Genomic DNA, 24968 nt, shown 5'->3' with positions numbered 1-24968 from the left:
TTTGAAACGATGGAGATGAATCTTTTTTTTTTCGGATTTGCTACCATGTGCTTGTGTTGAGTTGCTCTTAGTTCCTGTTGCAACAGCGACTAAACAGTTTCGGAAATCGAGATCTTTGTTTGTTTATTGAACTTCTGACAATAAAATTGCCAAGGTGCTGAGGCAAAAGGCGATTCAGGCATTGCAGTCGCCCCAGGTGCAGCAGCTGCCGCCAAAGACGACTGCAATACTCACCTGACTAGGGCCCTAGCACCTGACAGCACAAGCGACAGCAGAAGCAGCTATACATGCCAAGATACATACAACAAGCATGCACTCTTCCGGTGTGATAACAGCAACATATGCCAAAATAAAGCATACTATGAAGACATAACTGAAGAGAATTGCACGCTTTTCTTGCGTAACAAAATGTAACAGAAATAAAATTATCGTGCCCACTCTTCGTTTTTGCGCAGAAAAAGTATTATAGCGTAAAAAATCACAAAGTCAACAGATCTACAAGAAAAATCTTACACATCATGGAGAAAATATATTTTGGTTTTTCGTTTAGAAGCGTACACCGAGAAAGTGTGTTCAACCATGTCAAAAACTACACGGTGATTGTTCAAAAGATTAGCAATTTGCCATTTAAGTGTTTGAGTGCCATAATTAGTTCTAGTTCGGGCTTTTATAAAGTTTTTATGCCGGAAATTATATGCCACTTCAGTGTTAGTGAAATTAAAAAGAAAAAGCTCTGGGTTAGTATTGAACACTAGAAAAATCGTTTCAGCCAGTCGTTGATTATACAATGACTGAACATCAATTATGCAATCTTGCTAGAAAGTATGTATATGTATTGGTATAGTTTGAGAGATTATGAATGAACCGCAGACCCTTCTTTTGCATGCGATGCAAGCCAACCATGAGTGATTTTGACGCAACTCCCCATACAAGTAAGCAATAATGTAACCGTGCGTGCACATAGGCAAAATAAAGTTGCTTTTTTAGTCTCGTAGGCAAAAGGGCTCTACATTTACTTAACATGCCAATGTGTTGCGCAATGTTACGTTTTATAGAACTTATATGACATCCCCAACGAAGATGTTCATGAAATACTACACCTAGAAACGTATGGTCAGAGACTCGTTCCAAAGGCTTAGATTCAAAAGTAATTACATTAGTAAGAGTAACAGTTCTGTGAATAGAACAAAATACTATCTACTTCTATGGCAAAATATGGCTGCATACTCACGGAAACCGGCTTGTACGATGCAGGCTCGGTGGGCGGCTTACCGACCTTCAGCATCGGCCTGACAAGTGCGACCCGCCAAGAAGGTGGAAGGCTTCCCTCCCTCCACACCCGGTTGATGAGCAGCAGACGCGCCCCAGCTGGCTTACGTCAAGGTTCCGGAGCATCTGATACGTCATCCCGTCAATGCCAGGGGCACTCCGCCGCTTCGGGCATCGATCCAGGGTTGCCCGCAGCTCTCGGAATGTGATGTCGGCACCGCAAATGGACACCACTTGCGGGTCCTGGGGGACTCCGGCCGCAGGTATAGCTGGGCCGCAGTTGCAGGTGAAGCCGGGGTGAACTGGTCGGCTAGCCGCTCTGGCAAGGCATCCTCAGTGATGCCCAAGGAAATGGCGGAGGCCAGAAGAGGGTGCCGGTTGGGGACAGCAGGCTGTAGCAAGGCCCGGAAGACTCTCCAGGCTTTGGCTGGATCTCTGCGCGAGTCCATGGAGGAGCAGAGCGACTCCCAGCTCTGCCTCTACCGCTTCTTGACTCTCCTTTTGAACTGCGCATCCACCTGCCAGTACGCTGTCCAGTCTTCCAGACGCCTTTTCCGGATGGCTGCCGTTGCAACTGGTTGCGCCTGGCCCGCAGTCTCATGAGCTCCAGGTCAGGCAGTGCCGTGCAGAGGGGTACCTCCCCCCGTACTGTGGCCTTGTTGGCGCTCCGCACGACAGCTATCAGGAGATCAGTCTCTGGGTCCTCCAGAGCCTTTTCCACCTCCTTGCGCTAGTTGACCCAGTTGGTGACGGCGTAAACCCTGGTGTTGGCCAAGCCAACTTCTACGGCGCATGAAGCAACTCCTTGGAACGCATTCTCACGCCATGGATGACACACTGCTGCGTGAGCTCTTCCTTCAGCGCCTATCTTCCAACGTCCAAATGGACCTCGCCACTGCCATAGCCATGGACCTGCAGGCACTCGCTGCGCTGGCAGACAAAGTCAGGGAGGTCTCCACCCCCTTTTCTCAAGTGGCCGCGGTTGCATCATCTAAGCCTCCGTGTCTTCTCCGCCCCAGAAACCACGCTTCAGCGCCCAGTGAGTCCGCCATTTCATCTAGACTCGACAGCCTTTGTGATCGTCTAGACAAGGTCATCGTTGCCGTAACACGCCGTGATATCTCGCCGCAACCTCCCCGTCAACGTCGTCGCTCGTCGTCGCAGCGAAGGCGTCCAGAGCGCCCACACAGCGACTCGCCTAACGCAGGCATCTGTTACTACCACCAACGTTTCGGCGCTGACTCCCGCCACTGCCGTCTGCCCTGCGCCTGGACGGGAAACGGCCTGGCCGACCGCTAAAGGCGACAAGCCATCTCGGCCCAACATAGCAGTGTCGCATTTTTCACGTCACCGACCGCACCGCAAGACAGAGGTTTCTCGTAGATACCGGTGCCCAGGTTAGCGTTTTGCCCGCTGCACACTCGGATCGTGCTTCTCGTGCCATCTCGCATTTACAAGCAGTGAACGGCACGCGCATACCCGTCTGCAAGCAACACTCACTTACTCTCAACCTGGGGCTCCGCCGAGTTTTCCGGTGGGTTTTTCTCGTCGCCGACGTTCGTACCGCCATCCTCGGTTCCGACTTCCTCACAAAACATGGTCTTATCGCCGACATAAAGCGGCAGCGATTACTTGATGCTTTCCCACTCCTCTCAGTGCAAGGTGTGTCAGCGGAGGAAGCTACTAATGTAGCACCACCCTGCGCTACAGTTGCCAATGAACCATTCGCCACCTTGTTCTGGGACTTCCCAACCGTGACAGCGCCACCTGACTGGACTCAGCCTGTTCGTCACTGCATCCGTCATCACATCATCACCACTGGCCCTCCCGTTTTCTTTCGACCACGGCGGCTCGCGCCTGACAAGTTCAAAGTCGCCCGTCAAGATTTCGAGCACATGATGAAACTGGGCTTCATCTGTCCATCGTTCAGTAACCACGCATCACCACTGCACATGATGCCCAAGAAAACTGGTGTCTGGGGCCCCTCCGGAGATTACCGGTCCTTGAACACCAAGACCGCTCCTGACCGCTATCCGTTACCCAACCTCCAAGACTTCACCGCCACGCTAAACGGGGCCACAATATTCTCTAAGATAGACTTGGTTCGTGCTTACCACCAGATCCCTGTGGCTGTAGAAGACATCCGTAAAACCGCCATCACAACCCCATTCGGCCTGTTCGAATTTCTGCGCACGCCATTTGGACTCTGCGACGCTGCACAAACATTCCAGCGTTTAATTGATGCCGTAACACGGGGGCTACCGTTCTTATACGCCTACGTTGACGACATTCTGGTGGCCAGCACATCCCTGGAACAGCACCTGAAGCATCTTGGCCTTCTCTTCGAGCGTCTCGCTGCTCACGGCATCGCCACCAACGTCTCCAAGAGTGAGTTTGGTGCCACTGCTCTGGAGTTTCTTGGTCATCGTTTGGACGCCACTGGCATATGTCCACTCCCTGCCGCCAAGGTTCAGGCAATCATCGAATTCCCCAAACCAGTGTCGGTGACAAAGCTCAGCCAGTTACTAGGACTGGTAAATTTCTACCGCGGCTTTATTAGGAACTGTGTCACGCTGCTCAAACCTCTCGACAGTGCTGCTTTCCACAAACGCTCATCCACTTCCCTTGATTGGGACGCTGCAGCAGGGAGTGCCTTTCGGGCCATCAAACGCGCTCTCGCCGACGCTGCACTGCTTGCTCATCCGAATCCAAGTTTTCCTTTGGCATTCATGACCGACGCGTCAAGTTATCCCGTCGAAGCTGTCCTTAAGCAGCGAGTGAGAGGTGCATGGCAAGCGCAGCGTTTTTCTCCAAGCGCATGACTCCGGCTCAGACACGATATAGTGTTTTCGGCTATGAACTGCTAGCCATGTACCTCGCTGTTGGTCACTTCAAACGTCACCTCGAAGGACGCACGTTCACAATATTCACCGATCACAATCCGCTCACGTTCGCCTTGAACCGCCCTGACACCCTCTACGCTCCACGAGAGGTGCGCCAACTGGCATACCTCTCGGAGTTCACGTCCGACATACAGCACGTCAGTGGTGTGGCCAATTCACCTGCAGACACTGTGAGTCGCATGGGCGATGTAAATGCCATTTCACCAGGCACGCAGGGAGCACTTACCGACCCGCTTGACGTACAGCTGGCTACGACACAAGCCAAGGATAACGAGCTCCCCCGTCTGCGTGGAGCACCTATAGCACTCAAGCTTGAAGACGTACCATTTCGTGGTGTTACCATCGTCTGCGACTCGTCCACAGGTGTTTTCCGACCCTTCCTGCTGCCTCACATCGTCGCTGCCTGCTTGAAGCCATCCACAACATGGCCCACCGTGGCATTCGGGCATCTCAAAAACTCATTGCGTCCCGCTACGTTTGGCCACTTATAAACGCTGACATTCGAGACAAGCTACAAGCCTGCTCGCCGTGCCAGCGTTCAAAAGTCCAACGGCATTCCGTTCCCCCCGCCAATCCGTTCCTCCGGCCCGATGAACGTTTTTCTGTCTTTCACGTTGACATCGTTTGCCCCCTACCCCCTTGCCAAGGTTACTGGTACATCCTAACCTGTGTTGACTGGTTCCCACGTTGGCCAGAAGCTTGCCCTCTACCCGACATCACGGCCTCCACAGTAGCTTAAGCCTTTGTCTCTACCTGGGTGTCGCGCTACGGATGCCCTTCCACTGTTGTCACTGATCGCGGCGTCAGTTCGAGTCATCCCTGTTCACAGAACTACTATACCTTCTCGGCACGACTCGTCTACGAAAAGCCGCGTACCACCCGCAGTCAAACGGTGTCGTCGGGCGTTTTCACCAACACCTCAAGTCTTCACTCACAGCGCACGGATGCCCAACCGAATGGGACCAACGACTACCACTAATGCTCCTCAGAATCCGGAGCGTGAACAAAATGGACCTCTCTTGCATGTCTGCTTAGCTCGTCTACGGTACATCTCTGCGTTTGCCAGCGAACTTGTTCGACGAGTCTTCGCAACCTGTCCCTGCAAGTGACTACGTCGATCACCTACGAAACGTTTTTCGGGACCTTCGGCCTTAACCCACACGCCTTGCAAAGTACCCGACGACTTACATGCACCGTGACCTCAAAACTGCCAGCATGTGTTGTGCGCTATGGACCCGTCCGAGGACCATTGCGGCCACATTACCTCGGCCCCTATCCGCTCATTCAACGTCAATCGACCAATTTGGCGTGGACATCAATGGCACCCCAGGCACCGTGGCCATTGAATGAATGAAGCCCGCGTATCTCGAGCCTCCCGCCTAAGTCACTTCATTGGAACCTGATCTCCCCCCTTTAACAAGACCACATCGGCGTGTCCACTCGGAACACGAATGACTTTTTCGCTCGTCATTCCCGCTCCTCTCTTGGAGGGAGCCCTGTAGCAGCAGCTCCAGCGACATGCTAGATCGAGCGCCGCACCTCGCGTGGCAGCCCAAGCGACATGGCGGGACAAGCACGGGCGCGCGAGCGCGCGAGGACACGGGGTCTCGAAGAGTTTCGACAAAATCGAATCTCCTTGTTCTGGCCAACGAATGGTCGTCCTGTGCGAGGCTCCTTTCTCTCGCCCGACATAGCGCCCCACAGCGTAAATAAAGATAATTGTGCGGACTGAATTCATAAAAACAAAGAAATGGCCGGAAAAACTCACACTCAAGACAAGCGGCATGAGAATGCAATGCTTTAGTAGGTAATTCTGAGAATTTCTGCCTAATTTTTGCGACCTTCCAATCCCCACAAATAGCTTAGCAGTAGTGACTGCTCTCTTTAAGAGAGGAAATATACATCGCAAATATAAGGTTGTGCTGGTGACATCTGTACTAGTTGATCCTATACCTTGGTTTTACCCTGAACAAAAGAAAGTAACTCTTTTTTTTCTGCTTGTCACCTATGTAAATTCGCTGAATATTCTACTAATTTTTATTACCGTATAATTTCTACTAGCCTACCTGTTGCACAGGCACATTCAGGTTACACCTCCACTGACATAAACTCAGCAAAGCGTCGTAAGCCAATCTACGTATGCATGGACGTGTAGAGGTACACTGACTTGACCTTTTTACAAGTTAACAAAGTAAACCAACATTCTTCTTATTACAACAGTTGTCGTGCCTTAGTTTTAACTACGCGAATGAATTGCATGGACATTCCGGGTGGCCGGCCTACCAACTGCTGGAGTGTCAGCGAGCCGCAGTGTGGGCTCAAGTCCAGCTAGGCCTCGAAGAGTAAACGTCGTTCCAAACGCCGTAGAAATTCCGCAAAGAGGGTATGAATGCGAGAGGAGGACGGTACTTTTAAATGAATTTTTAAATGTTTAAAGTCGTATAAACGCAGCGAAAGTTGCGGAAACGTGGCAGCAGAATTCAGGACTCTAATTTGCACAAGTAAGCCCACCATATTTAAAACTTACCTCAATGCCCCCTTGAGGTAATTCGGCCTCCATACACAAGGTGATGTGTATGCCACAACGTAACAGGGGTCCACATGTGTTTATGGTCATTCCTGTTGTTGAGGCTGCATATTCCTACTCTCCCAAAACAAATACATTCTCCGCCACATACGAATGCTTGAAGAATTCGGCGGCTATTCTGCCTCGGCCACCACTAAGGCAACACAAATCACGCAAGTATTCCCGTCCGAAAAAGCACCGAATATGTTCTCAGATGTCCCACATACCACATACCACCGCCATCCTACCACAAACATCTGCCTTCGCTTTTTGAAGTGGACAAAAATGTATTGAGAAGCTTCGTCTTGGAGCTGTGATAAAGAACTCGCTAGGCGTCCCCCGAGCCGCCATCCCTACAGTGTAGTGGTCGGTGGCTGGAAAATTGACGTCTTAGACGAACACTTTTGTAGAAGGGTGGCATAATTGCAATGAACTGTCGCCCCTCGGGCGACACTTTCTCAAAACAGTTGAAGAATCACTGAAGAACAAAACTGAGATTTCTAAGCTTTATCCATTCTCTCTTGTTAGATTAGTGTCGCGCAGTCTTGCGTAGGATCGAAAGGCCGCAAAGTAAAATGTGGACATTTATCATATTTTGAAATATTGGTCCCCCCCGTGCAAACTGTGAAATTATCCTAATGGTGTAAAGGGGACTTCTGCGCTCCCGCAAAGCCACATAAATTTTAAATTAAAACTGCAATGAGCACCATTGAGCAAGTGAATGCTCGCCGATTTCAGATACGCTTTATTAAGAGTTGGAAGTGTCCATGCGACGGAGAGGAAGATTTTATTTTGTGTAGGCCGTTCCCGCGCTGTTCGTATGGGAAATTTAGCAAACCTCGAAAACCCGCACACCCGCACACGGAGGAATAAAGGAGAACTCAGCGATACGACACTCACCGAATGGAACTATCGTTAGAGCAAGGCTGCCTAACATGGGGAAGCAGGTAGTTATTCCGCACAAATGGCAAAGATATGTCCTGGTTTTGCTTAATGCCGAGCACCCGGGTACAGCCCGAATGAAGATGTTGGCAGGTGGCATAGAATGGTGGCCTGGGCTTGACGCAGACATTGTAAACGTTGTGAATAATGATTATATCTGCCAAGCACTGCAGAGTTCCACGCCGCGGGCCCCCATGAAACCGCGGCCCCTTCCTGCTCACTGCTGGCAGAGTGTATTTGGATTTTCTTTAGCACAAGGGCGCTTCATTCGTGCTTTGTGGCGACACCCATTCGAATGGATAGACGTTGTTCACATGAAATCAACGACTGCATTCTATGTCATTGAACTGATTCGATCTCTTTTCGTGGCGTATGGGTTGCCTAAACAAGTGGTACCGGATAATGACCCCCAGTTTGCGGCGGCGGAGTTCAATGACTTTCGTGAGTCATGGGGCCTGCGCCACACGTACAGCCAGCCTTATCAACAGCAATCAAATGGAGCTGCGGAAAAGTTCGTGCAGACCGTGAAGAGAACCTTGTGCAAGCAGCTACTTCATGACGGCACATCCGGCACCCACAGGACGCTACGAGAACGCCTGAACCACTTCCTACTTGCCTATGGCACAACTTGATGCCCCGTAACAGGCCGTTTCCTAGCCGAACTGTTTCTTAAAAGTGTCCCATGAACTAAGCTGCCCTTACTAAGGCCGTCCTTTCAGGAAGGCATGAAAAAGGTACAACACAAGGTCAAGTCTCAAAGCAACCAATATCGCTCGGCGTTCCGGTTCTTCACGGATGGTCCCAAGGTTTAGGTGAAGATGGTCAGGGGTGAAAAAGTGTCGTGGACAGAGGGCCTAGCAGTGGAGGTTACTAGCCCAGTGACTTATTTGGTGAACATGGGGGAAATGTGCATTTTGTTCACGTTGTTCCGCTGCGTGTTTCCACTTGTTCCCAGCCCGCAGATATGCCCGCCAGTCCCCCTATTGAGCCAATGCAGCGACTCAGCCATCCGTGTTCCCCAAGGCAGTTCCCAAGGATGGGTCCGCAGCGACGGAGTTGCGGAAAGCCCTGTCTACGACCGGACCATGCAAGGATATCACCCGGCAATGTATGGTGGAGACTGCCTGCACAGGAATTTAGGAGAGGAACCAACCGTCCAGCCCATGGCGCCCACTCCCGAGGGTTCTCCACGCCCGGCGCTCCTCCAGCCCACGCCATCAGGAGACCCTCCTTCTCTACGTAGAAGTTCGCGCAGTCGGCAAAAACCCGATGGGTACCAGTCGCAGGACTTTCGCAACAGACCTGTGGGGGCAGGAATGTGATAGCGCCGACGGGCGTCGTCTGCGTGTTCCGTTATCTCGGGGATAAGCAACCGCCAGCGCGTATAAGAAGCGCGCGCTGTGCCAATAAACAAGTTCTTTGTGATGAGGCTGCTTTCCATTTGCTCGTCACGGTGCGCTCCTGCGCGCGGCTCTCTCCGCAAGGAACACGACAAAGTAGATGACAAATAGGCTACTTGTCGACTATTAACATTTGCTATCTGGTTTGTTTTGCCTAGTTGAGGCCAAAAATGCCTAAAACTATGAATAAAATTCATGTCCAATCATACCACGCGCTGTCTTCTTGCCTAGAGTCAGATATAAAAGCGCTTCAGTTTTTGCCAACCAACTAACAAGATCCCTTTAGGTTAAAAAATTTAGAGCAGAGTGTATCTGCAAGGTGGAGTCACGATGTACTGAAATTTTATTCCCGGTACAAAAGTGAAATACTCTGAGGAAAAGCATGATAGTTGATCCTCAACGCTAGCCTTGTTGGTTATGTGCAACGAGGACACGGGATTAGGTGCTGCGTTAGGGTCTGTAGTGTTGTTCGTGTACACCAGATGGACTTCTGAGTCATGGGACACGCAATGAATGGCGCCGCTGCGTTCTTGTGTATATAAACGATACTCGCTGATTAAAGGGCGTTATTGTCATGGATCGTACAGTGGTGTAGTGTGTTTACATTTACGTGTCGCCGTGCCGGCTACACAACATTCTGGCGACGAGCATGTCTTCCACGGGAATTCTGCCAGCGCCTCCATTTCTTGCCACCCCCGGCACGCCCGATGTTCCATGGGCCCGATGGTTACGCCTCTTTGAGAGGTTTCTGCTGGCGTCCGGAGCAACCGAGCTATCCGCACCACGTCGCCGCGCCCTCCTGCTTCATTGTCTTGGTACGGAAGGACAGCGCATTTTCGAGGCGGTTCCGCCTAGTACGACGCAAACCAAGACAGAGCTAACGAGTGCTGCACCCGGTGTCACGCCCACGCCAGATGCCGCCGCTGGAATCATCGGAACCACTGCAGCTACTGGAACGCAAGACGGGACCACCGGAGCCCCGCGCCCACCCGACGAGTAATACGTAGCCGTTGAGATGCTTTCGAAGCGTTTCGCCGCCCCTTGCAACGTCCGCCTTCAACGCCATCGATTCCGGAAGCGTCGTCAACTGCAGGGTGAGCCTATCACTGATTTCGCCGTAGCGCTTCGGGAGTTAGCAGCTCTTTGCAATTTCGCCACCCAAGCGGACGAAACTCTCGGTGAACAGTTCGTAGCAGGCGTCACGTGCCCGCGGCTACGAGAGCGATTGCTGCTGGAAGGCGATAACCTTACGTTCGATCAAGCTGTCGAGGTACCACGGCTTCGTGAGCAATCCCAGCGTGAATTCGAAGCCTTCGCCAATCCGGTGCAGCGCATTCAGCAGCAGTTGCAAGACAGCTGAGCCAGGCAGGGTCGACGAGATAACGGCGATAATGGCACACGCCTCCCGGGCCGTTGCCACTTCAGCTCACGCGCGTACAGTGCACCTTCACCTGATGTGAATGCCGCCGCCGCTGTTGTCGCCGGGCCTAGAAATGCAAATGCCCGCGGAAACTGCGGCGCAACAGGTTGTTCGCCTTCGGAATGCCCCGCGCGTGGTCGCACATGTTTTGCCTGCGGACGCCACGGCCACTTTAAGAGAGCATGTCGCAGCTACCGTTGCGGCCGAGAAGGGTATTTTGCAGAGGTCCATGAAATCGTTCCGGGAGATGATGCTGCCAGTGTCATTAGCATCTTGGCGGTCCGTACTTATAAGAGTACAGGCGTCTACGTGGATGTCAAAGTCGCACCAGTTACTGCGACGACACGGGTGCATACCATGAACTTCTTGGTTGACACAGGCTCGGCCGTGTCTATTAAGGGTGAGCACCAATTCCAAGGCTTGTTCAAAAACGCAATACAACTCACAAGTTCCCATCTTACATTGCTGGATTTTTCGCGCAGGAAGATTCCCGTTCTCGGGTCATTTCACGCCCTCGTCACGTACAAGGGGAAAGAAGCCATTGTAACTTTTCATGTTACGCCATGTGGTACATCTCTCCTTGGCCTGGATGCCGTTCAAGCCCTTGGCCTTCGCATCATGGGAGAGGAATTGCGCTGCCTGCAAATGTCCGCGCAGGAATGCAGAGAGCTTCAGCAAGAAAAAAGCCGCAAACGGCTATCAGCAGCCCTCTTTCTTGACGTCAAGGGGGCCTATGATAACGTGCTTCACGAGTCAGTACTAGACGCCCTTCAGCACTTTGGACTCGGTGGCAGAATTTACAAATGGATACACAGCTTCTTGTCCGAAAGTTCATTTTTTGTAATGACAGAAGACGGCCCAACATCGCAGTACATCATCAAACGTGGTGTTCCTCAAGGTGGGGTACTAAGCCCAACCCTCTTCAACCTAGCGATAATCGGGCTTGTCCACGCTCTACCGAAGACTGTCCGTATATCAATTTACGCCGATGACATCTGCCTCTCGGCTTCGGCTGTTAATCGACCTCAGCGGCGAGCACGGCTTCAAAAAGCAGCCAATGTGACGAGGGCATACCTCCGAAAGCAAGGACTCAGCATTTCTAGTGAAAAGTGCGCGGTCGTTGCGTTTACCCGCAAAACCATGTCCCGATATCCCATAACCATCAATGGAAAGTCGATACCTTACTCCGGAAATCCCACATTTCTTGGCGTGATCATCGACAGGGACCTGTCATGGAGCGGACATGTGTCTTTCTTAAAGAAGAAACTCACCGCCATCGCCAACATTTTCAAATTTCTCGCTGGAAAGACGTGGGGCACATCGGTCAGAGGAATGCTGCAACTGTACCAGGCACTCTTCTTGGGAGTTTTGCGCTACAGCTTGCCAGCGATATCCGGTACATGCTCCTCTAACCTTCGGGGTGATCCAGAGCATCCAAGCGCAAGCTCTCCGCACGTGTCTTGGTTTGCCGCGAGGTGCTTCTACAGTGGGCACATTATACATTGCCCAAGACTATCCTACAGCAACTTATGTGACCACTGAGACGCTACGCCTACACATCAGGCTCCTCACGAGGCTACCATGTCACCACCTTGCGCAGCTTCCTCAGAGTCGACCACGCTCTTCCTTAGCAGCCATTGCCGCAGCGTACAGGGCTGAGGTACCGTCAGACTACACACCTGCGGTCACACTGTCCTCACCGTTGTGGTGCCTGGCAACACCGGATATTCGTCTGCATGTTCCTGGCATTGGAAAAAAGGCCGACTTACCACCACTGGCTCTCAGACAGTTTTCTATGCAGTTACTGTACGAACAACACAAGACCGGAAGCATGTATACACAGACGGTTCTGTGACGTGCTCGAGCTCGGCAGGTGCGGTGGTTATACCATCAGAATCAACCAAGATTGGATTCCGTGTCGCCCATGTGACGAGCTCGATGGCTACTGAACTTGCAGCTATCCGTGAAGCCCTTCAATACATCATGGAAGCTTCTCCCCAAAAATGGTCCATTTTTACCGACTCCAAAGGCGCCCTGCAAAGCTTCCAAGCAGCCATGCGCTACGGTCCTTTGCACCAACTAGTGACAGAAATTCGGGAAATATTTCACCAGGCTGTCATAAAGGGCCATAATATTATATTTCAGTGGTTGCAAAGTCACTGTGGAATCACCGGCAATGTCTCGGCTGATGCAGCTGCCCGGACAGGCCATGACAGTGAAAGGACCATCTTGCTTCCGCTTGCAAGGACTGATGCTGCTAGGCTGCTTCGTCAGTTCGCGCGGAGGACCTCCATTACTCAATGGAATACACCGGACTTTGTGCACCCGCGCCTCTACAACCAGGACCCTCTACTCCAGCGTCGTCTTCCGTGTGGGCTGACTCGATCACAGTCTACTTTACTTTGTAGGCTGTGGTTGGGAGTGGCCTTCAAGAAAGCCTAGTCCTCCCTCATCGGGATGGGCAGTTGTGCCCACTGCGACGCCTGCGAGGTTGAAGAGACAATCGATCATGTGCTTTGTAGTTGCCTCAAGTATTCATCGGAAAGACGCGTTTTAGCAGCCGAGCTCAGAAGATTGGACAATCAACAGTTCAAGCTAGAGACTATTCTAGGGCAAAGACCCCTACAATCGACTTCGCAGAAGGCAACAAAAGCCCTTCTGCGTTTTATGAAGGCCACAGGTTTAGCTGAGAGACTCTAGTGCCCACGAAGGGACTAAAGTGTGTGCCCGACCCCGCTCCTATCCCCCCTTTTTCGCCTGCCATCTCTTTTATCCTCTGAACACCCCTTCCCCAGTGCCGACTATCAATCCGGGCTCTAAGCCTGGATAACCTTTCGGCCTTTCCTTTCGCTTTTCTTCTCCTCCAGCTATGAATTCAGGCCTTCCCCAAAGCACCATGCATAAAAAACCCCTTGGCCCTCCCATGTTTGATATGCCGCCAACACTGTGGACCAAGTTTGACCACTTGTTTTTGCCTGGCCTGGGACTTGTAAGAGGTGTGCAACACAAAGTTAAGATGAAAACCTCCATCGCACCAGTCACACAGAAGCTGAGGCCTCTACCATTTTCAGTCCGCCAGCCTGTCTCTGACGAATTTGAGAAGCTACTTGCTGCTGATGTCATTGAGAGAGCCAATGCTTCCGTGTGGGTATCTCCTATTGTAGCAGCCCGCAAAACAGATGGTAGCATTCGACGGTGTGTCGATCTCCGGGAACCCAACAAAGCTATAGTAGCAGACAACTTCCCTTTGCCTCATATGGAGCAGCTGCTTCATGCCCTCAATGGAGCACGCTGCTTTTCCAAGGAGAACCTGGCATCAGCCTACTACCAGGTTGTACTCCAGCCAGACAGCAGAGACCTAACTTCATTTATAACGCAGGATGGCCTCTTTAGATTCAAGAGGGTCTGCTTCGGGTTGGCATCGGCACTAGCTGCGTTTCAGCAGATCATGACGAAAATTCTTGGAGGTTGCAAAGCGGTCTTGTGCTACTTGGATGACATAATCATTTTTGGCAAGACGGAGAGCGAATACAGGCAAAACCTAGAGCAAGTGCTGGAACGAGTAGCAGGAGCTGGGCTCAAGCTCAACAAAAAATACGTCTTCAACGCATTCAACATCGCGTCAGCGCAGAGGGTATAGCACCGCTCCAGGCCGAGGTTGATGCAATCAATAATGCTCCTGCGCCTAAAGATGCAGCCACGCTACGCTCCTTTTTGGGGCTAGTTGAATACTATTCTAAATTCGGGCCGCGACTGGAAGAGGAAGTAGAGCCAGTGCGCCGTCTACTTCGCAAAGACGTGCACTTCGACTGTGATGACGCCGCGAAAGAGCGCTTCGCGCGAGTAAAAAGACTTGAAGCATCCGACAAGGTCCTACGAATGTTTGACCCGGCGCTACCTGTCATTTTCGCAGCAGATGCCTCTGCGTACGGTCTCGGTGCCGTACTGCAGCAAGTGTAGGGGTCCCATGTACGGACTGTGGCATTTGCATCGCAGACATTAACCCTGTAATGCCCACTGTAAAATATAAGATACGCAATCCTTCGGATTTTTTACTCCCACCTGTGCCTTTCGACCGCCAAGAAACGCCAGCTGATACCTTTCTGATACCTCCCGAGCGTTCTTTCAAAAAACAATAGTTCCATAACAGGCTGCATGGAGTCCCACGTGCAGTTTGAAATACAGCACCCTCCATTGTAAGCGTGCCCGGTGGGTCTACACCTGCTTTTTATGCGTGTGTGATACACGTTTTTATGGGTATGTGATACATTATATACCTACTTTTAAATCTAGATATACATATACCTACATATAAATGGGTACATGATACCATATATACCTACATTATATATGTAGGAGTACATATTCTTACTTTTTATGTGTATATGATACAGTATGTGTTTTCATAACCTGGGGGAAAAACTTTTTTTCGCGTTTCTCGATTGTTTCAGTCCCAAATTATAATGTAATAAAGCATTGGAATTTTTATCTATTAGTTTATTTTTCTGGGCATTACAGGGTTAACAGAGACAGAACGAAAATACCCGGCCGGAGAGCGGGAGGGTCTTGCCTGTCTGTGGGCCTGCGAGAAGTGGCACGTTTACCTCTGGGGCCGATCATTTACTCTACTGACGGATCACCAGGCTTTGGTGGCATTGCTCTCATCCCGTAGCACAGGACAGCGGCCAATTCGTATCGCAAGGTGGACCGCACGACTGCTGCGCTACAACTTCAAAATACAGTACCGCAGCGGGGCCCACAACCAGGTAGCAGATGCCTTGTCCAGACTGCCCATGCCAGACACAGAAGGTGGCTTCCAGGTTGAAGAAGAGGTTGTGTCCTTGGTTACATCCTCTGTACATTGGGACAATCTTCAGGTTGCTACCGTTGAGGATGACATACTACGGCAGGTCATGCACTTTGTCCAGTCATCATGACCAACAAGGAAAAGACTTGCCGCAGAACTGACGCCGTACTACGAAATACGAGACGAGCTCTCGGTAGTAGATGGGTTGGTTCTGCGCACAGAACTCGTTGTAGTGCCTGCCAAGCTAAGGGATACATTCATCCAGTTAGCTCATGAGTCGCACCCGGGAATTGTGAAGACTAAGCAGCGCATCAGGGAAAAGTACTAGTGGCCTTGCCTCGACAAGCATGTGGAGGCCGCCGTCCGGAGCTCAGCGTCTGCCAAGCCTCGGACAAGAGTGTCAAGAACTGCCAAGCCCCACTCCAGCCTGTCCCGCTTCCTGACAGGCCCTGGGACAAACTATCAATAGACATAATGGGCCACTTGGAACGTGCACCGGCTGACTGTCGATTTGTCATCGTGGTAGTGGACTACTACTCCAGATGGCTTGAGATTGCATTCTGCAGTGACATCACTTCTCGCACGGTGATCAACTTCCTGCTTGCTGTATTTGCGCGAGAGGGTTACCCTACTGAAATAGTTTCAGATCACGGCCGACAGTTTACGTCGAGTGAATTCGAGTGCTTCCTTGCGGACAGGGGCATCAAGCATTTCTTCTCGGCAATTTACCACCCTCAAGCCAATGGCTTAGTGGAAAGATTCAACAGGGTCTTGAAATCGTATATACAGCTAGCTCTCCTAGAGCAGCGACCAATCAAGACCACTGTTATATAGAGTACCTGGGTATTTACCGAGACACACCCCACAGCGCCACTGGCATCTCCCCAGCAGTGTTGCTTCGTGGCCGCCACATGAGGACATCATTAGATGTTGTTGGCCAGCCATCAGCGGATTTCGGCACCCATCCCGCCCGTGAACTGCGTAGACTTAGGCGTCGTGTCTGCGAATACCAACAGAGAAATAAGGCGTATGCAGACAAGCGAAGAGCAGGCAGGTAGCCCAAATGTAAAGTTGGGGCCTACATGCCGGTGAAATTCCCGGTACCTGGAATGAAAGGCACCCCTTGTTTTGGATGCTCCACTCAAAATACTGAAGCGGGTAGGACGATCGATGGTCATTCCACCTGGAGGACGGCCGTACCTGGAATGCCTCCCAACTGTCTGCTGTACCCCATGAAGCTGTTCACGAAGAAACAGGGGCAAGACAAGGACCGCTGCGGGAGGACATGGAGACAGACGGTTCGGCAGGGAACACCACAGCACGGACACCGTCCTCAAACGCAAAGAGCAACACGTCCGAAAATATCCCAATACAGGAAGCTGCACAGTCTCCGGCGGGGTCAGCACTGCCTCCTCATACGGAAAGCCCACCAGGGCCTCCACCAACGGGGACCACGACCTCAGGACTGGGTGCTGATCGTGTCGACGAACCAGAGGCCTTCCATCAGCCACAGGAGCAGCCGATGCCCGATCGTCGCTCTAGACGGCAGCGAAGACCATCCGAGAGACTCAGAGACTATGTGCGGTGACTTTGTTACAGTGCAGACTTTACTATAATTTTACCGTCACGGGGAGTGACTGGTTCTGTTCTGTGTACATAATCTGTGTTCTATTGTTAAGGGAAGGGGTAGATGTAGTGTTGTTCGTGTACACCAGATGGCCTTCTGAATCATTGGACACACAATGGATGGCGCCACTGCGCTCGTGTGTATATAAACGATACTCGCTGAATAAACCGCGTTATTGTCATGAATTGTACAGTGGTGTAGTGTGTTTACTTTTACGTGTCACCGTGCCGGCTACACGACAGGGTCATAGACAGTTTTCTTTGCTGTTTTTGAAGCATAGTTCTTAGGCACGTGTTCTTCTGTGGAATAACTATAGTTGTGTTGTCAGTAGCTGTGTGCAGTTTGTGTACAAATGGCATTCTGTAGTACGGCGACTCCCGCCTCCTATTTTTTCTGTGGCTTCTCCTGAGTGTGTTTCTTGGGAACGAGTTCCTTTGTTTTGTTGCTGTACTGATTGGCAAATGCGTGTCAACTATTTGTATGCAACACTAAGTCCCCCCTCTTGATATCTGTTGTCTCTGTTGAAGCTGTTTTCTGTGTACTTGAATTTAGTGAGGGTTGCTCTGCTTACTGTACCCCACGTGCAAATTTGTTCAAACCACTTTGATCTTGCCACGCGGAATTAACCTGTGCAACTGAAACAAAGCGGGTTTGATTGATTGGCAGATAGACTAACAGACCTACTGAGGAAGTTGGACCTACAAACAAGAAAACATTCAAATGGTCACCTTCCAAGTGAGGACTTTAAAACGGCAATCTTGAGGACACGTAAGAGTACAGACGTGTCACTAATGCGGTGATCGCTCTTGTTCGTAATATATTGTTACAGGACTAAGGTGGGCAATCCCTCACAGCCCCTTGACCGAAGAACGATTACGACGACGACGACGTTCCCGCCGCGCATCTTGCCCGAGGTCTGCGTCATGGCCGACAAGTGCAAGGTGTGCCGTGAAGAAAGAGCCACCATGGAACACATTCTGTGGGATTGCAAAAAGCATCCGGATGAAGCACGAAGACGGATATTCCCGCCGTCGCTCGAATGGGCGACGCGGACAGAAGACCAAGAAACGCAACTCAAGGCCATCCAGCGGGTCATCGAGGCGTTAGCCAGGCAGGGACTCGGTGAGCCTGAAAAGGCGAGTCGAGACACTTGCAGGCGCACCAAGAAGACGACGTAGGCCGCGTCTAAAGCGCGCGCGCTTTACTGCAGGTCAAATAAACGTTTTTCCAATCCAATCCAATGGCCGCTATGCCCATTCTGTAAATAGATCGCTTCACCCCATTCCATCGTTCGTCTCATCTGTGTCTTGCCACCACGTAACTTTTTGGTGAGGTGCGGGATCATCCCCATCCTGGCCTCCGCATCGCATCGTCTCGGCCTTGGGCGAAAGCGTCGAGGTACAGGGACCGCCGGCCCAGTCGGGCAGCCCCAGCCCACTGCGACCTGCATTCGACGACGTCCCCCGCCCCGTGTCCCCAACCCGTGTGCAGCCACTGAAGACCAACCGATACAAGAGGAGAACAGACTAAAGAAATCGCCGTGTCCCCAGCCCTTTCTTCCGAGGTGGTTCAAATTCCACCGGTGGATCGTTCCTGCTTGAAGACATTCCTTCTGTTGGGCCAGGCTTCAAGAGGGACGCCATCCTTATCTGTGGCGGCAGGCAAATCTACACTGTATGATTTCATCGCCTAGCTCACCGCATCGCAATCCTCTCGTTGCCTCGGCATCGACCGTGACAGTCGCCCTCGACCCGGGGGGGTGGGCAATGCCTCACATCCCCTTCACAGAACAACGATTACGATGACGACGACGTTCCTGGCACACATCTCGCGCGAGGTCGGTGCCATGGCCGCTCTGCCGATTCTGTAAATAGATCGCTTCACCTCATTCCATCGTTCGTCTTATTGGTGTCCTGCCAACACGTAACAATATCATGCTCCTAATAGTTCCCGGAGCACCACATTTCGGTTCTTCAAAGTATTTATCATGCTAAAAGAAACACTCATTCGCAGGTTTCCAAATGCGCTTGTAAATGCGAGCGCGTGTTACTGCAAAGACAAATTACTTTCGCGTGCTATGCTATTTCCAGCTTGTGCTTATCTGGCTGATAGAGGCCTACTCGCAGGATAAGGAAATTTACGGGCCACTCAAACGTCAGAAGGCAGAAAACGCTTTGCGTGCTTCTTTTCGCGCTTGCTTATTCTGGACTTTCGAGAAAATTGCGCGCACAGGAGGCCAAGACGTCGAGGGTCACAAAACAACACAGGCGTTCTGTAGCTTCCTGTCAGCTTGTAAACGATGTGGGAGACCTTATGTCGACGGGGTAGTATTACAAGTTCTCCTCGCACAGGTAATACGGTCTTCGGAGTATTAGGCGTTTTGGCTTTCGGCTGCACTGTCTGAACGATACACATCAAGAGAAAACTAAGGTAATCAGCCGACGGCTGCATTTTTAGCTGAGAGGGAAAGCCCTCTTGTGCAGTGTGTATACAAGACTTAGTGTGAATGACACTATCGACTGTCTTGGAATACCCAGATGCACTAACTCTTTACAATCACGCGCGCAGTAAATCCTACAGTCATTGCCTGAAAAAAAACGTAGTAATATATTTAAAAACTGCAGTCGGTCATTACTTAAAAACTCGAGCGTAAATGCGAGACCCTTCATGTATTGTACAATTGTGTCTAAAATACTCCAGCTCTTCTCGAGGAAATATATTCCCGCTAGTTTAAAAGCACTAAAATTCGGTGACATACCTAAAAATGGAGCACTTTGTGTGCCAAGTTTAAACTTACATTCGCCATAAATACTAAAAAAAAATGTAAAACTAGCCTGACGTAAGATCTGTCTAATATTCGGTTACGCCTTTGCTGTAGGGTACATGCTTTAACCGATACACATTTGCTTTTTTCTAAGGGCACGGGAACGTACAGAAAGAGAACATTTGTGTCGGGTCATGTGTCTCTTCGGTTTTATACGACAGTACTTATCAGCGCTTCTGACCCATTGCATTTCAGTCCTGTCGAGGCAGTAGTTGGCACCATATTAGACATGCTGATGATTTAAATGTGCTTTTAAATCTACAGCACTTTTAGTGCTGGAAAAATGGGAAGATAATAAGTTCTGAATCAACGCGGAACGGCTATGACCCCAGCACTAAATTTTTTCAGCCGTGAATAACATAATCCTATTTTCTAAAATTTATCATTATGTTCGATACGAAAATTCTCCCTGGTGTTCTTACCGTGCGCCAGTAAACAGCCATCACCTCATGGTGATGCCCATTCAAGACACTTAAATATGAAATATCGTGTCCGCCTTAAGAGTCTTTAGTATGTCGCGCGTATGCACCACTCCGAAGAGCCCTAACCCTCAGCTGAAGATAATGTGGTAGGTTTATTATCCGAGTTCTGCCTCGGTGGCTGTCGTTCAGGCAATACTGCACCAAGTCAAGTTCAATGCAATCAGGCAACTACCCGACCCGCACAAGGACAACTCCGCAGTTCTACCCAAGGGGGCATAAGGTTATGCCCAACATCTCCAACGTTGCAGAAACGTACAAATTATCTGCGGTGTTTCACGTACCTCGGAAGCTCGGCAGCCATTGCACGCACATTTCCTCGAAGTGGAGGAGCAGAAAGTGCTAAACGAAACCCTCCAAGTGGTTTGTACGTAGAGGCATAAAATTGCTTTTCAAGATACCGCTTTGACTCGGGAAGGCCTATATCAACCAGACGAAAAGACTCGGGAACGAAATAGCACACGAGTCTAATTTCTCTCTGAACACTAACATGCGCCCGTAATTAGCTCCGCAATTCGAAATGTGCGAAAGCGAGCTTTTCTTTCAGAATGTTAAAATTGAAATGAGAACAAGCTGGCCCGAGAGGATTTAGAAGCATGTTATATCAAGAAGAAGGGGACAAGTTTCTCAGGGGTATGTCTGCGCTGCTGCATGCCGAAGACATTGCGTTTGCTCAGGATTACTGTGATAGTGCCCTTATCACCCCTTTTTCCTATAGGCCGAAGTGTAATTGTACCTGCGAATGTCGATTGTATTTGTACGTGAACATGGTTTAGATTCATTTTGTTTGGACGGAGCCATCGATAATTCCTGTTTCCTTTGTCATTGTATTTATCCGCTGGAACTTTTGTAATAGTGTGAGTGGTGTCTGGACGCGGTAACGGTTATGATACCATCAATACTGCCTACGTTTTTCTCTCCTGTCTATTTTTATATTTTATAGCTTCTTGATAACACCACCGAGTAATAAGTTACACACCGGAGAAAAAAAACATGAGAACCATTGCCTCGGTTCGATTGCCACAATTCTGAAATTGAAAATATTCTTGCAGCTTCTTACAAGCTTTGTCTCTTTGGCTATTGCTTCCATATCAACTGGGAGCAATCACAAAAAACTTGTCGCGTACCATTCTTCAGCTGCTTGTGAGTTCTATTCAGAGGACAAGCTGTTGTTTACCGAAACAGTAGACAAGATTCTAGGGCTCGTGTGAACGAGGATGGCCTCAGCGAGGAAGAGCGCTGATCTTGTTTTAACAAAATTGTACGGCGATGACACTAGTTAAATTTCTATTTTAAAACTCAAAGGTCGGGAAAATCGAGCAGGCAATAATACAATGGGGACAAAATAAGCCGGCTTACACAGGGAGCAATGGTTTTAAATATTGGGGAAAGAAGTCGTAAAAACAAACGCAGAGGAATAACGACTACCATATTCACTAGCGTTAACGTAACGCAAGCATAAACAAGCTGTCTGGCGCTTTGTTGCGAAATGTATACGCATATACTTAGATTTAAACGGTACCGGAGAAGAATAATATGATCACACGCAAAAAACTGCAGCCATGGGCACTACGATTGTTAATGAAAGGCCAATTTGCGTCATTGAACCGGCCTTGTTTAGACGTAATGGATTAGCGCTTTTTTTAGAAATGGTCGGCAAGAACGAAACTCCTCAGCTAATTCTAGTCAGCTTACGTGCTCTAGATTACGTGCTCTAAATACGTGCTCTAAATAAACAATGAGCTAATTTTTGTCTGTTTTATACATCGTGAACTATCTACCATTTTTTTTGCCATGCAATGTCTGAGTTCGGAGAGACTTGGAATAATTTCGCCATATCCCTTTTGTGCAACGCCGCAAGAGACATGCGCAACTTGTGGAAAACGTCAAATACTCAATCGAGGAGGCGAGCGAAGAAGTACACCGTACTTTTGTCAGAGTTTCACTTCCTCTAATGCAGGGTAGCGGGCTGCGCTTAACCTCTCAACAAAATAAACTCCTTCGTGCAGAACGATATATATGCCACAGGCAATGCAGTGGTGCCGGTAAAGGTTGCTACGTCATTGTTTGCCAAACAAGCTCAAGGAATTTTAGAGAAGAACGCCATGTGCAGTTGCAGATGTGAAGCAAATTTGTCATCCTTTTCAAATGAAAGTTGAGACAAGCGCCAAAGCTACAAGTGAGTCCACCGTTCACCGAAACTGCGTCCAGTCGATCATCAAACCTTCAAACTACTATGAGGTAAACGAAGAAGGAACCCATGCAACGATTCTTCACGCAGTAGGCAAAAAAAAACGTTTGTGGTTTAAAGGATATCCACGGGGAAGCGATGCAGAAATATCCCCCTCGCGAGGGGCGCGATCAAATGCAGAGCATTTCCGGGGGCGCACGTCGTTAAGTAGTTTGCGTTACGTTAATATTGTTGCACTTGTGGCAACTGCTGACGAGAGAGCGCGGCGATGAGTGCGTTCTAGCCTCGCCGACACCCGCCTTTATCACGCCACGATCGCGCCACGCGCGCGCGATGCTAACGTCACGATCACGCCCCCACCTGTTGGGCACGAAGCAACCGTGGAGAGAGCGCGCGATGCGAGCGGAGAGTAGGCGAGGAGGAGCGGGGCTCACGAGAGAGCGCGGCGATGAGTTCGTTCCAGCCTCGCCGACACCCGCCTTTATCACGCCACGATCGCGCCGAGAGGGCGCACCTGCGAGCGATGCGGACAACTACGGACGCCAAGAACGGGTGACACCGTGAGTTAAAGAAATGATCTGCATTTTAAATGTACAACCGATTTAAATGCAATCTTGTATGTGGCTTATGAGATAAAGTGTACTATGGTACTTCTTAAGGATTGATGTGCGTATTGTCTTATTTAAAATCGTTCCTTTTCATAATAAGGGGTGTCCCTTTCGACATAATGAAATCCAGGTTTCATTTCAAGGGGCGTGTGTCCAGGGATCTTATTAGAGCTTGTCCGTTTATAAACTGTTCTATAGGGTAATGCATTAATTTTTGGGCAGAACGCCATCGGTACCACTTAAAAAGCATTTGCTTTGAACGACAAAACACCCGATTCCTGGTCTTTGTTCTGTATTCGGCAGCTTTTTTGATAATAGATGTTGTATGTCAGAATGTTGGGTGTGCACAATCATTTTCTCCTTTTCTTAAATAAAGAAGAGTTGACCCTTCAGTCGCTGGAACATAAGGAACGCACAATGGGCAATTTTGTGGAGCTTTTAAAGACTTCCTTACTTGAAGCATCAAACACGGCTAGAGGAACTAACGCGCAGTGAATTTTTAGGGACATTCAAAAGAATAATAAATTATACTTTGTTTCTCGATGTCATACACAGGGCAATAAATGACAATATCTCTGATATGACACTCATTCCACCAGTGTACCGTAAAACAGTATTTTGGTACTCCAGCTGTTTATGCTTTCTGCTAGTTATATTTCAGGTATGCACAAAATTAACAGTTTTGCAAGATAGGCGCGCGACACAATGTTCTGAAAAAGCATCAGCAGGCTACTTTTCCTTAAGTGCGCTTTACGCTGGTATAACTTAAATTAGTAAGTAAAAAAGTTGATGAAACAAAAACAGCGCTTTTTATTCGAAAAATATGCTTCACTCATAATTGATATGGACTAAAAGTTGTTCGCTTGGTTATTCGAATCGTACTTCAGGTAAGACGCCTCCAAGTCTTTTTTGACTTCTACAAGTCATCGAATGAGCATGTGAAGTTAGTGGAAAAACAGTTCTCAGAAACTACAGGTTTGTGGTCAAGGTTGCAGGGTTTTAATCAGCCGCCGAATGAACGAGTGATTTGTAGAGCCCTGTTTCTTTCTTCTACGAATTTTTTCCCCTTAGGTTTGGGCACGGGTACCTTTTCTAACATTTTACTTCTTTTCATTTTGTAGGGGCCAAGCCGCTTTACTGGGGGCGCAGAGGCGTTAGCGACGTCCCCCTCCTTGGTGGGGCGAGGGCGATTCTCACGCACCTCCCTCTTCTCCCTACGAGGCGACGTGGGATGCGCGCTGGAGACTCCCTGGGAGACCGCCCTTGGGACGCGCAGAGATCGCAAGGTACGTAAATGCCCTTCGGCCACTTCTGGCCATTTCTTGCATTGGCCGTTGTTTCCCACTTCCGTGGGTCACGGCATCCGCCGTGTCAATTTGCGCATGCCTGGATTTCCGTCAGTGCGTTTATCTAGGATGTCCGGCGAGTCTCCGCGGGCATATTCCACTCCTTGGTGGGTAGCCCCCGCGTCCGCGCTGTGACAGCTTGTGCGTTCTAAGGTAAGTGGACGGTCGCCGATGCCGCCGGGCCGAGTCGAGTGGCGTGAAATGGGTAGCGGCCACAGAGAGCCCCCTTCCCCTATGTCAGCCATCGTTGCAGCCGGCCAACGCCGGTGGACGCAAACTGCTGCCCGACTACGGGCTGAGTACACGCTGGCGGGTGTAGGCCCCAGGGGCTACGTGCGTAGTAAAGTGTAGTGTTTGTATCGTGGTTGTCCACGTAATAAACACTCTGTACTATGAAAGGTATCGCTTCCCTGTGAAGTGACTGACAATGTACACGCGCAGCGAGAGCCGTGGCTTGCTCTCGAACCCGTTGTGGGCAGACCTGGCAGAGCCTTTTGGCAGGGCAGTTCGGTGCTGCACGAGAGCAGTGAGAATAACGAAGGTGAGTATTTTATTATTATATTCTGTTCCTTAATGGTAATTGCAA

The 24968-nt window shown here is 50.0% G+C and overlaps 1 protein-coding gene and 1 pseudogene across 1 annotated transcript; both read left to right on the top strand.

Moving 5' to 3' along the window:
• Positions 1 to 2094: 2094 nt before the first annotated feature.
• Positions 2095 to 4663, top strand: LOC144166273 (uncharacterized). Its single transcript, XM_077695814.1, has 3 exons — positions 2095 to 2308; positions 2926 to 3657; positions 4137 to 4663. The coding sequence occupies exons 1-3, from the start codon at positions 2095 to 2097 to the stop codon at positions 4661 to 4663; spliced, it is 1473 nt and encodes a 490-aa protein (XP_077551940.1).
• A 5066-nt stretch (positions 4664 to 9729) lies between these two features.
• Positions 9730 to 18112, top strand: LOC144166272 (uncharacterized; annotated as a pseudogene).
• The last annotated feature ends 6856 nt before the right edge of the window (positions 18113 to 24968 follow it).

The sequence above is a fragment of the Haemaphysalis longicornis genome, unplaced genomic scaffold (assembly GCF_048455015.1).
Source record: "Haemaphysalis longicornis isolate Haplotype H1 unplaced genomic scaffold, Haemaphysalis longicornis Haplotype H1 scaffold_161, whole genome shotgun sequence".
Taxonomy (NCBI): Eukaryota; Metazoa; Arthropoda; class Arachnida; order Ixodida; family Ixodidae; genus Haemaphysalis; species Haemaphysalis longicornis.
Note: the sequence above shows the minus strand (reverse complement) of the source record. Positions and strands in the feature narration are given on the sequence as shown.

Coding starts and splice junctions, on each gene's coding strand:
- LOC144166273 (XM_077695814.1), top strand. CDS start 2,095: ATGGATGACACACTGCTGCGTGAGCTCTTCCTTCAGCGCCTATCTTCC. Junction 2,309..2,925: donor AAACCACGCTTCAGCGCCCA/GTGAGTCCGCCA, acceptor CACTCCTCTCAG/TGCAAGGTGTGTCAGCGGAG. Junction 3,658..4,136: donor CGCCACCAACGTCTCCAAGA/GTGAGTTTGGTG, acceptor ATGAACTGCTAG/CCATGTACCTCGCTGTTGGT.